Here is a 13,086-nt window from a genome sequence, read left to right on the forward strand (position 1 = left end):
TTGCTTCCTAAAGCAGTTTCTTACTTTTCTGCATACTGCCAGAGTACGAACAATTTGATTGGAGCCAGTACACTTTGAATGACACAGCTAGTTGAAACAATTAGCTCAGAAATGTGATAAAGAGAAATGAATCTATCATCTTGCGCTGCTACAGGGGAAGCAAAATTGGGGTTTTTTATTCAGCACTGGAACCCAAATGTAGAAGGGCATTATGTTAGACTTTCTCGTTAGCATCTGGATTTCCTTTAGAGCATCAAGGAACATTTAAGCTGCCAGTTAAGGAGCACTTTTATATTACAAGGTCACGTTTGGTTTGAAGCTTAACAGTTAATGGTCAAATCCCACCCGTGACAGGACTGAGAGGCAAAAAAAGGCAGCAAGCAAGGCCATATCGCTGAGCTGCTTTTTTCAGTGGATGTGCTGTTTGGAAATGTACTTAACATGATTTTTTGTGTTGTATTAATAAAGAAATAACACTGCTGGTCTCGAACATCTGTGTTTCCCAAGGATGAGCTTACAAGTGTTTATGTTTTAATTACGATGGTGTGCTTTGCTTTTGATGCTGCTTTGAAAGACTTAGAAAAACTCTACAAATGGTTGAGTATAGTGAAAGACAGACCTTCAGGGGGCTATTTTACATCGATGGAGCTTTGTCACCTGTGGCACCCATGCAAAGATAACCAGCTGGTTTGCGTGATCGCTACTGGGCCAGTTGAAGGTTGTGCTACAGGTGGGAGGGCAATAGGGAAAAAATATAATTCATGCTGCAACTGTGTTTAAGGAATTACATCTTTTTTTACATCACACTAGCTCATTTCAAAATCAGAAAATGAGTGGACTCTTACCATATTCCATTTAAAAATGAAAATTAGGTGTTAGCCTGAAGTAGGAACCTTGCAATTTCAGCTAAAATATTTCAATATTCTCATTAAATGTGTGGATTGAAATTGCAAGATATTACATGGGTCTCTCGCACTGCTCTTATTGTTTTGGGTTATTCCATACACACAAGTTGCATGCCTGATTACCTGCACAGCATGCTGAAAATTGATCTTTTATATTTTATCTACAAAATAATTCACCTTTTATGCCAAAAAGATTAATGGTATACATTAGTTTCAAATCAGAGTGTTTCCATTATACTCTGGAACAAAATTAGTTTCTCAGGGTATATTCTTCACTTTTTGTAGCTGGACTTGGATTCCTATAATGCAATATACATTTTGTATAAACAAAAATATCTTCAGCCAAAAGAAGAGAGTCATTCTAAAGAGTCTGGGAAAATTTCAGAAGCATTTATAAGTCTCCAAACTTTTTTCCCCAAGTCGGGAAAATGTTACAGCTGCTTTAAGCAGATACTCATTGTCTCACCTTACTTCTGGTGGCCACAATTCAAGCACTATTATAGAGGTTTATTTTGTAATTGTTGTTATTTTTATATGCAAAATGTTAAGAAAAAGTAAACTACCAGCCTACAGTTTATAGATAGACTGTACTCTGAAGTGTGACTGCAGCTAAAGACTTGTGCATTATTGGTATAGCTACTGTACACAAACAGTTCAGGATCCGCCTTGGAAATACACAGTCTGAGTTTTCTTCTGTTTTTCCCGGCTGCACATACTTAGGAGAGATTTTCAGTTTCTGGGCATTTAATGTGCTCAAGAATAGACCCTAAAACCCTGTAATTATGTACAATTTATTTCTAATAAAGTTCTGTCAAAACAATCATTTTTGACAATGGCACCTGAAGACATTTTAATATCCAGTTTACGTATATGTTAGAGGGTCCCATACTGGAGTATATAAACACTTGCTCTTATGTCTACGGTGCATAAGATTTTTATTTGTTAAACGACCTTTAAAATTTGCCAAAACAATGAGGAAGATATGATTTATTTTATGTCAGACATAAAGTATTACCTCCTTTTTTTTTTTGCTGGCTGAAGTCCAGCAGCACGAGTGGCCTTGCAGATGTTTTGCTGGCTTGCCAAAGGGAGGATGGGCTACTGGAGGCAGTGAACTAAGTGAAATAAAGTGGCCAAAGTTTGCCCAAGTGAGAAAGGAAAAATAGTGAAGGAGGAGTTTGAAGGTGGTAACTGTAAGATAAAATGCATTATATCCCCCGGGGACACTCACGTCCACAGGTACACTGACCTAAACCTATAGTAGTGTAATCCACTAAGGATTAAGCTGCAGTGAACTAAGGACAGTTGATGTCTAGGTTAAGAGCCTCCTCTGGGAGTTTAATGTACTTTACCTCACACAGATTGATTTCCTGTCTTTAAATAACGTGTTTGCACTTTCCCGGGGTTCCCGTGCAGACAGTGGTTACAGAGCTGTCCTCAGAACTGTTGACAAAGTGACATTTCTGTGTGCGACTGCCCCACCAAACCATCCCCAATTGCTCCGTGTCTCTGCCATGAGAGCTCGCTCATCCACAAAGCGAGAGGCTTTTCTCCATTTTCTGTCATTTCTTCACAGTTTGAGCTGAAACCGGGCCAAATGATGAAGTAATTGGTTTCTTTCTTAATTATGGAACCTGTCATTATCCTCTCAAAATGAGTGTTACTTTTCCATTACTTTTAACTCTAAGGTAGATAATTCAAAATAGCTGGTTGCTGCAAATTTCCATGTCTTTAATTGCAGTTTCTGTCATTGCTAAATTTTCTCTGATTACTTTTCTTGCAAACAATTTCTTTAAAAGGCATATACCATCCTGTGGGTTAGAAAGAGTGCCAGTTGAAGAGAGAAAATACCAGGATATTCCAGCTTCCTGTTGCATCTTTATTACAGAATATTGTAAAATCTGAATTAGAGAGCTGTATGAAATAATGTAGATTTGGGTATCAATGATTGACATGAAACAACTTTTTTTTTTTTTTTTTTTTTAAAAAAAAGCACCTATTGTTCCATCACCTCGATACACTCAAAATCAAGTATTTTCATTTCAGGATTATTTATGGAAACATTGGCTTCACTAATTGAAATCCAGTCGGTTTTGAACATAAATTTAAATCTGTTTCAGAACAGTATTGTTCACATCATTTACTTTTGGCTGTTCTAGAAATCTCATTTAGGTGTGAATTACAGGACTAGTGCATACATATGAAGTAGATGTATGGGGGCAGTGGTCCCGAACAAAAGGAACTAGAGATGGTGGGGAATGAAGAGCAGAGAAGACCTTCAGAATTCGTGCCTTTAGTGTGTAAAATAAACATCATGGATTATTATCCTTTTCCTTTCAATCATAGGTCTATATGCTCCTTTTTTTGTTGTTTTTCCACAATTTTTTTCTTTGCTGACTTCCTGCATTTGTTTATATGTTTGGGTTCCCACAACTACTGTTGTGTGTTTCCAAGAAATAAAATTGCCCTGGTTTGATTCTGTGGTCTCCTACTGATGTGGCGCAGCCTCTCTTAGACGAAATGCACAATGTAATTAAAAGTAATCTTTTTAAAAGCACGTACATGGTCTAACTTTGAACTCAATTAAGAACTACTAAATGTGTGGGGCTTACTCCTTGATGTTCCTTTAGCAATATTAAACTTTTGTTACATAGGCCATGATGGTATGTTTTTCAAGGCTCATAGATGGCAAGAAATGGAAGTGGCATATACAGAATGATACTGATTTAATTGTTGAATTTAAAAATAATCTAATTTTAAAAATGACAGGCAGTTTTGTGAGCTATTTTTAATGGAACACTTAGATGCACAAAGCACCTAGAGCAGTATGAGCATGCTGAGTATGTTGTGGCTTGTAGACTGTGCAGTAAATAATAATCAAATAATGCAAAATAAAGAGGAGAAGCCAACCAAGATGTAGTAAACCAAGAAAAATTGAGTAATAACTGTGATTTCCAATGCTTTATCCACGTACAGTTGCCAAATAAGGAAGAAAATGCATTGGAAAGCAAAGGCTAAGATCTCCGAGGAAGCCCAGGAGAGACATATTACTCCCATTTATAACAGAAAATCAACTGAAAACTTGTAATTGACAGAAAGGGAGTGAGTTTATGTCCCTTGAGGTGCCCTAGGATCAGCAACAGGCAAATTGTGTAAACATAATAAATCACAGAACAAGTTGTTTAATATGATTTTTTTTCGAAAATAAGAACGCAGTTTTGTAAACTACAATAAATATAAAATGAGATATTGGCTGTGGTGCACTGGTAAAGAAACATGTTTTTTAAGAGAGCTCTGTTTTTTAAGAGAGTCAATGAAAATATATGTCGAATGGGAAATTAGGTTTCCAGGAGTGCTTATTCATAGGCTGTTGAAGGAGCCAATTAAACTGGAATAAGCTTTGCTTGGCTTTCGTAATCATAATGGCTGATTTTAAAGAGTTTACTCTTGACTTAACCGAATATAATAGGAACGAAATCAAGCTGCTCATTTTCCTGCAGCATATCCAGATCTCTCCATCCCGTTTGCATGTTTTGAATGTCTTTTTAATTTTTCTTTTTTTAGAATAGAATGATATTTTGAACTAAGGAAAACAACTAGCTCAATAAATACCAGAAAGAATCAAGTCTGACTTCCCACACTTGTGTGTCTCATGAATGTCTTGAGTTTGATGTAGAGCTGGAAATACAGATTATTTTTTTTTCTTACTGTTCTTGAATTGATACCCAATTTGGTCTACAGCCTTGTAGCCACTCTCTTCATCCCGCTGCTCTGTAGAAATGGAATCATGCATTATTTTCTGGACTTTGCTATTTAGCAAAGACCATATAATCTTTGTTTTCAAAGAGGTTGTAGTCCCCTTCAGACTCCCCAGGTGTACTCTCTCTTTTTTTTTTTTTACTTTTGTAAGTTTATTTATTTATTTTTTTCTCTTTGAAGCGGCTGATAGGTACTGAATAGTGCCAGACCACAGCCGGAACGGTGCGCAGCTGCCCTCACCCTGCTGCACCTCAACAAGCCCTCCCAATTCAGCAGCCAAACACTGACACCAACCTCTTGGTATTTTTGTTGTAAAATAGGAGAACAGTTGTACAGAATATTTTTTTTGTTGACTGTATGAATATTCTTTGGCTTGTGTATGAGACTCTTGTGGCACATCTCAAAATCTTGCTGAAGTCACGGTAGAGCACAGCGTTTTACTGCACTAACTACTCTGTCTTTTCTTGGCGAATCCTTGTTGGCCTTCCTGATCATAAATTAATTACACCTCTCGTGTTATGTAGGAAGGAACATACAGAGAAATCCATTGTTTCACCTGAGGAGACACACTGCAAGTCCAGAAGATGCCTGTTTTCAACAATAAATATTTCCAAATATGACAAAAATTTAACTCTTGAGATAAGTCCTTAGACTGTTAATTGTTCATACACACCAGTCCTGCAAAATTGTTAGTGAGAGGAGTTTAAATATTGATAGAAGAAAATTAAATGCAATTATGATAAGCCATTTCATTTGGTGCCCTTTTTGCATTAGCCAGTCCATAAATATTTTAATAATTTCATTTATTTTATGGGTTTTTTTCATCTGCACAATCTCACCTTGCGTTAAATAGTCCTGTTGGCTGAGCGCTTTCCTAGCTGCATGTTCGTGCTCAACAGTGAGGGTTATGAAAATGCCTACTCCATTTCATGACTGCATCCAAATTTACACACTTTCAAATTAAACCTGTGGAAAAATGGATGATCTCCATTTTGTAGGGGCCGTGTAAATGCTACAAGATATTTTAACTTGAAGGCAGGTCAATCAAGCTATAATCGTCTCTAATTAGCACTTGCAGAAGCTGTAATCTTTTTATAAACTTTCAACTGAATGGCACTTGGGTGAAAAATTATTTCTTGCCTGGAAAACCATTAAAAAATAATTTCCTTTTATTCTGTAGGATATGAATGAGACAAGCACATGGCCTTGCACAGGAAGGGGCTTTTGCCAATTAAAATTGGACACACAGAGCTCAGAATGGTGTTCAGAAAAAAACAAATTGTAATGCAGTTTTTGCCAAATCTCTTAATTTATCTTTTGAAGTGTGGTTTTCCTTTCAAGTGACTGTAATGAATGGTAGTGAAGGCTACTTTGCCATTACATAGACATTTTTTTAATTGATTTTTTTATGGATTTTTGTATGAAAAAAATAGTTTTGCTGTGTGGTGAGCCCTACTGGGAATTTATGCTGCTTTTGACATTCCTTTCACTTGCACATACCTGTGCTGTTTCTATCTGCTAAGTATCTAGCCGAGTTAAGTAGCTACTGAATGAATAATGTTGCCATTTTAGCAAAGTTTGGTCTCAGTTTTTGCTGTCTCCTGCTCTTTCCATGCATATTAAGCCTGGGAAAAAAAATAGTAGATCAAAAAAATCATCCTTCCATAAAACACTTTGAATTCCTTTCACCTTTTTCTTCTGCTGGAGGAGATATGGCTTTGGTGAAAAAATGGTTGGTTTTGTCTTTTTCTGGTTTGGCTTGTTTCTGGTACTTTTAAATTTGTTTCTCTCCCTCATTGGCTCTCTGGTATTGTTTGTTACATAATACAACATTGTATATAATACAGTATTGAATATACAATAATAAACTGGTCTTTGAAGAAAAAAAAGTGAAAAACCCTGCCAAATATGTTTATTTCTCTTTTATTACCAATTAGATTTGTCATTTGCTTGGATCTTCAATGAATATCCATCATTTGTACAAGAGGACAGTCGTCGATTTGTGTCTCAAGAGACCGGTCACCTCTACATAGCCAAAGTCGATCCGTCAGATGTAGGAAATTACACCTGTGTTGTGACCAGCACTGTGACCAACAGCCAGGTTCTTGGGTCGCCAACTCCTCTAGTGTTGCGCACGGATGGTATGACTTCCCTTCTCTACCATCAATAAATAACATATCTAGTCACCAGTGAAGACTTCTGCCTCTTACAGTGTAACCTTTCATGCATTCTCAGGATATTCATTGCTTTATAAGAAGATAAACTATTTTGTGTTGCATGCTTTTCTTCCTCTCCTACGTCTGACAGTGGTTTCATTGGCAGGTTTCTAGGCTTGCCTTTCTAAATGGAGTGCGAGGGATTGATTTTGAATTTAATGTGATGTAATGCTAAAGAGAGATAAAAGGCTTTAAAAATTAAAAATTGCCTTTTTCGATTGTCTCATATAGGTGTGATGGGCGAATATGAACCCAAAATAGAAGTGCAGTTTCCTGAGACACTTCCTGCAGCTAAAGGCTCCACTGTGAAGCTGGAATGCTTTGCACTAGGAAAGTAAGTTTTCAACTTCACCCGTTCTGAAAGGTTAAGCACATTAAGGTTCATCTGCACGAGAGATGAGGAGTTCTGGCAGTTGTTTTGGTCATGTTTTCTAAAGACCGTATTTGATCATCACAATTATTTCCTTGGAATAAGAGAGAAAAGATTCTTGGAGTAATTTTTCATAGAATCATAGAATACCAGGTTGGAAGAGGCCTAAAGGATCACCTGGTTTAGCCTTTACTGGCAAAAGTACAGTCTAGACAAGATGGCCCAGCACCCTGTCCAGCTGAATCTTTAAAGTGTCCCATGTTGGGGTATCCACCACTTCTCTGGGTAGATTATTCCTATGACTGTTCTCATTGTGAAAAATTTCTCTCGTGTTCAATCAGAATCTCCCCAGGAGTAACTTGTACCCATTACCCCTTATCTTTTCCATGTGACTCCTTGTAAAAAGGGAGTCTCCTCCTTCTTTGTAGCCACCCTTTAAATACTGGAATATGGTGATGGGGTCTCCTCTTAGCCTTCTTCTCTCAAGGTTGAACAAGCCCAGTTCTCTCAGCCTTCCCTCATGTGGCAGCTTCCCAGTCCTTTGATCATCTTTGTGGCCTTTCTCTGGGCCCTCTCCAGCCTGTCCACATCTTTTTTGTACAGTGGGGACCAAAACTGAACACAGTATTCCAGGTGTGGCCTCGCAAGCGCTGAGTAGAGCGGGATAACGACTTCTTTGTCTCTGCTGGTGATGCCTGTGTTGATGCGGCCCAGCATCCCATTGGATTTCTTGGCCACAGCACCACGCTGTTCTCACATGGAGCTGCTTGTCCACCAGGACCCCAGGTCCCTTTCCACAGAGCTGCTCCCCAGCCGGGTAGATCCCAGCCTGTGCTGCACTCCTGGTTTATGTTTTTGATTTTGTTTAAAACTAAAATGTGTATGTTGGCGACACAGGAATTTACATTTAATTTCAAATTATCTTGGATAAATTCAGTGCAGTTTTGCATCTATCCTTAGACCTAGCTCTGCTTTCTCTGTGTAGAAGGAACAGTTGTTGAAGTCAGTGAGAATTTTGTTCGAATTTTACTGTTAAATGTACTTGAAGCTTTCACAATATTGTTCTTCCTTTATAGCTGAAATAAAGATGAAAATGCATTCCTCTTTTGAATGATATTTCACACACAAGTGATACCTTTTCTCTTTCACAAATGATTTGAAAAAGCATTTATGTTTCTGTAAACGTATTTACTTACCACTTTGCGGTTTATTTCCAGACAGCTTTGTCAGGTGTTCATAATTTTAAGTGTGAGATTGGTAACTTTTAACACAAGCTTTTAGTCACTTCCCAGTTTTATTATATATTATGCAATTTTGACAAACAAGTACTTTAAGCAAAACTGTTTAAAATCCCATTGTTTTCTTTTTAGCCCTGTGCCTCAGATTAACTGGAGAAGAACTGATGGTCTGCCATTTCCAAGTAAAATAAAGCTGAGGAAATCCAATGGCATGATTGAAATACCTAATTTCCAGCAAGAGGATGCAGGACTATACGAATGTATTACTGAAAACTCCAGAGGAAAAAACATTGCAAGAGGACGTCTCACTTACTATGGTAGGAAACGTTCTTTTTCCCTCTTTCCCACCTTTCTTTACACATGAAATATAAACCACTCTAGGTATTTTGGGGTTTATAGCTTCTGCAGTACCCTCAAGGATTTGTGCTTAAGAATCTGTGGCATCTTAACTGCTCACAGAGAATGAGAACTTCTGCACCAGGCACCACTTGTAATAAATGCCTGGGCTCAAAAGGGTTGCTAAGAGTAGTGTGGAAAGTATTTCTACTTATTTTTCTATGATGGAAAGGTTTGGGTTTTTTTTAACACGTCTAACTGGTCCATTGGTGAAACCTTAGGTTTTCATTCAATTGGATTTATTCATAGGATCATTTAGGCCTCACATTTATGGGAAATACAAATTTTGTCATGTGTTAGGAAAAGATTAGTGGTGGATATTGTCAATCCTTTGCTTTCAAAATTGCCAGTTTTAGTTTAAAATGGATAAATAACTGAGAGTATATAATCCAGTATAGGAAATGAAATAATATGAAATTTAATAGCTGGAAAACAGACAGAGTCTCTTGTGCATTTAAGGCTATAGAGTGAAATGAATTGGTGGAGTTTTAAAGCTAGAGTGATTTGCAACAAAATGGTAATTGGCAATTTTTGTTAAAGCCAGATCTCAGCAAATATAATTTTCTTTAGGTAAATGGCAATTTAAAGAGTGTTTCAGACTGTGCTTTGGATTGCTATTCCTCATGTAGGAATATTTGAGCAAAGATTTTTTTTTTTCTAAAGCTGTATGAAATAGCTTAGAGCATAGCTACTGTGCAACTTAGTACAAATGTCCTTTCCATTTTCTACTTCTGTGTGGGAAGCTGCTGTTTACTAGAACACACGGAGTGCAGCAACGTAGATTTTAGTCAATGAAAATTTTAATTTAAGGCACAACATTTTATGAGGAGGAAGGAAAAGAGGCTTCTCTCCACCTCAGCTTCCAAATGAATAGTTACACTGAATCAATGTGCCATCATTGGAAATGTTTAAGGTTAGGTTACACAAGGAATTTTGAGCAACATGAATTTTCAGTATACTAGTTGTAATTACAAGTGTTTGAGTAATCCTATGAATAATAGAGGGCAAAAGACCTAAGATGCTTCATCTGCCAGGGTCATCTGTCATTCCAAACTTGGCACTATGCATTTGATTTTATAAAGTGACTTTTATTAACTACTTGAAAAGTTTCAAACAAGTTGTAGTTTGTGTAGCAGTTAGACTCAGTATTCCTATTCCAGTTTTACATCAGAGCAGTTGTAAGACACGTCAGTGTAAACTACTTGCAAAATCGAGTAGATTTGTTCCTTAGTCCTTGTAATGTAATTATGACAGTGAGCAATCTTGAGATGTTTGACCTGCTTCCCGAGTTTTGTTTTGCTCATTAAAGGACACAGAGCTGAAATAAAGGATGTTGCTAGTCAATACAAGCAAGTTGCAATTTTGTGACAAGTAAATCAGTGTGAACATTTTCATTAGAAATCCAGAAAGGGATTTGAACCCTCAGATAGAGTTCATGTTCCAGTATAAATGTCTGCCCATATTAGATTCATGCCTAGTATAGGTGTTTATCCTAAAAAGAACAATGAGACCTGTAATGGCATTAATGGCACTCCAACTCTTTCATTTCATTTGTTCTGCTTAATGAAATCCATTCTACAGAATTAAGTTGATTGAAGTAATCTTTCATATTTTGTTACTTGCTTTGTTGTTGCTAATAGAATGCCAACGAGTCTGTGTTCAGGATAGGATTGTTTTAAGACTTCTTGATAATTTGAAGGATTTTAAATCTGCTCGTAGATTAATAATGTTCTATGACTGAAGATAATATCTTCTGATGGATTGCCACTGTATCTGGTAACAAAGCTCAGAAATCTGTTTGGTAAAGAAACCTAACCATATGCCACTCAGTCTTCCAATGAAAGATCAATATTTAAGGAACTTGTTCTAAAAGCAGATGAGGATTTGGGGGAAATTAATGCAATATAATGAAGACTTGGAATAAAAACCATCCATCTGCCAGAAGGTACCAACTCTGGCAAAGATGACTCAAATCTATGTGGTAATGTTAGTAGATGTTGACTGCTGTTAAGACATTTTATTGGTAGAAGTGAAAGACGTGAAAAATATATGAATGAATTAATTCATTTTTATTTCAACAGTAAAAACATTTGTTTTTCTCTCCTTGAACAAAGCACATTTCTGGCTTGCCCAAGAAAGAGTATAAGAAGAATTGGGGTTAACATTTTCCAAGTTGTCTTAGTGAAATAAGTGGAAAAAATAAATCTCTTCAGGGGCAAAAAAAATAGACAAAGTTTTTCCATTTGACTGAAAAATAGGAGGTTTTACTTTCTTTGCAGGTTTTAAAGATTCTTTCTAAATGAAACATAAAGCTAGTCCTAAACAAAAGCTTGAAACATTTCGTTGCTTTGCTATGAAGCAAAACACTGTTACTCTCCTGACTTGTTCTATGAGCTGGAACTGTTAAAATTTGAATTCTGAAAATTGGGATTTTCAGTGCGTCAGTGGTTTGATTTAAAAAAAAAAAAAATCTGTTGCTATCCTGCGTCTTCTTGCAATAATGAATTATAGTCTTGAAACTACAAAGCACTTGAACATAGGCTCAACTTTAATCATATAGATAGTCATTTTCTCAAGAATGCTTATAAATTTTGTTTAGAAATTCTGTGCATATCTGTAACTTTCTTTATGAAAAATAGTCTGTTTTTTCTAATTTCATTGTGGGTTTTCAATATAAGTCTCAACCCATAGTTGATGTTGATAATTAAAACAGATAATCTATTTTGGGTTCTTTCATAACATTACTAAGAGACTATTAATCTTCCTTTTTTTCTCATGAAGGATTTTATCAAGAAAAGCCCAACATCAGATGTTCAGTTTTTTGTCCTTTGTACTGTTCCAACATTTGTTTAATGCCAGTGTTCTCCTCAGGGGATTTCAGAATGTGCTAAAAATAGGACAAGATTATCTAACTTTGATTTAATATAAAACCTGAATATATAAATGATTTGCTTTCACTTTATTAGTATATTTGTTCATTGTCACTATTAGCCCTTTTCATAAAGAGATAATAGAAGAAGAAAGAATCCATGGAGACATTTCATGGCATGGAAAAATGAGAAAAGATGAAACAATTACGTTTTTGTGTTTTAAGATGCAATTCAACATGTAACATAGTAGGGATACGTAAAGCAATTAATTTAAAGTATAATTGAAGAAAAAATATTCTTAATTAGCACATGCTGATTTAATGGAACTCATGCTTGGCAGTACTGAAGTAAAATGTTTAGCAGGGAGAAAAAATTTTGCTGTTGTTCTCCTTTTACGTTGATGATCTGCAACAGCAAAGCAAACCCCCCAGTAATACATAGACTCTACAAAATTTTTTAGTATAGAAAAAAATACTTATATATTTTGTTAATTACTTTGGTAATAATGTACCACCAAAATTATATTGAAACTGCATCATTAATGTATATGGAAGAGCTTCACTGTTGAAAGCTTTTGTCTGATAGCCTCACTCCATCTTGTTCATAGAGATGTCTTCAAAACATTAACTACAAAATTACAAATTACTAAATAATATCAAGGAATTGCTGAGTTTGATTAACCTGGGGTTTAATTGTCGATGCTGTCTGATAGTTTAATTGCCTCGCTACAGAGAGAAATTGTTCATCTTTTTTACATACTAAAACTTTCCCCGACGCTGTAGCAATTACCTGTTGCTTGAGAGCATTTTTATTTTTCAGTGGAAGCCACATAATGGACATCTTTAGGGATGTGTTAAATGCTTCTCTAGGCTCAGTTGTTTTATCAGGAAAAAGTTATTCATGCTTAAAGTCACTTGGAGTTTTCAGATAAAATAAGGTTCATCGCTGCTGTAGGCATCAGTATGAGTGTCATAGCCTGACTTTCAGATGTACTACCTAGAAAAATGAAGGTTACATTTCTGGTTGGTTTTTTTTCCCAGTATGTTTCATAGCTGCTTTCTCTTGGATTGTGGAAAGTTCCATTTGACTCTGATTTATTGCCCAACTGCTGAGCTATCCGGAGGTATTTTCAAAGGAGATTTCCAGCCTGGCTTTCAGACTGTAAATTTCAAAGTAAAGATTTGTGCATAAAAAGACTGCATCTTCTGTGCGAGCCCCAATTAGGGACCGTTATGGAGGAGCTTCCCGTAGCCTTCTGCCTCCAAGCAGAGGCATGGCAGACCCCAGTCCTCTCCAGGAGAGTGCAGTTTTTACACCAAAGTCATGGGCCTG

The 13,086-nt window shown here is 36.4% G+C and overlaps 1 protein-coding gene across 1 annotated transcript in view; it reads left to right on the plus strand.

Annotated features, from left to right (window-relative positions):
• Window positions 1-13,086, plus strand: part of LOC135993206 (contactin-3-like) — a 57,231-nt gene that overhangs the window by 14,405 nt on the left and 29,740 nt on the right. Inside the window, exons 4-6 of the mRNA XM_065642874.1 lie at window positions 6,602-6,805; window positions 7,112-7,214; window positions 8,621-8,805. Of these exons, the coding sequence (XP_065498946.1) occupies window positions 6,602-6,805; window positions 7,112-7,214; window positions 8,621-8,805 (492 nt within the window). The remainder of the gene's footprint in view (window positions 1-6,601; window positions 6,806-7,111; window positions 7,215-8,620; window positions 8,806-13,086) is intronic.

The sequence above is a fragment of the Caloenas nicobarica genome, chromosome 11 (assembly GCF_036013445.1).
Source record: "Caloenas nicobarica isolate bCalNic1 chromosome 11, bCalNic1.hap1, whole genome shotgun sequence".
NCBI classification, from domain to species: domain Eukaryota; kingdom Metazoa; phylum Chordata; class Aves; order Columbiformes; family Columbidae; genus Caloenas; species Caloenas nicobarica.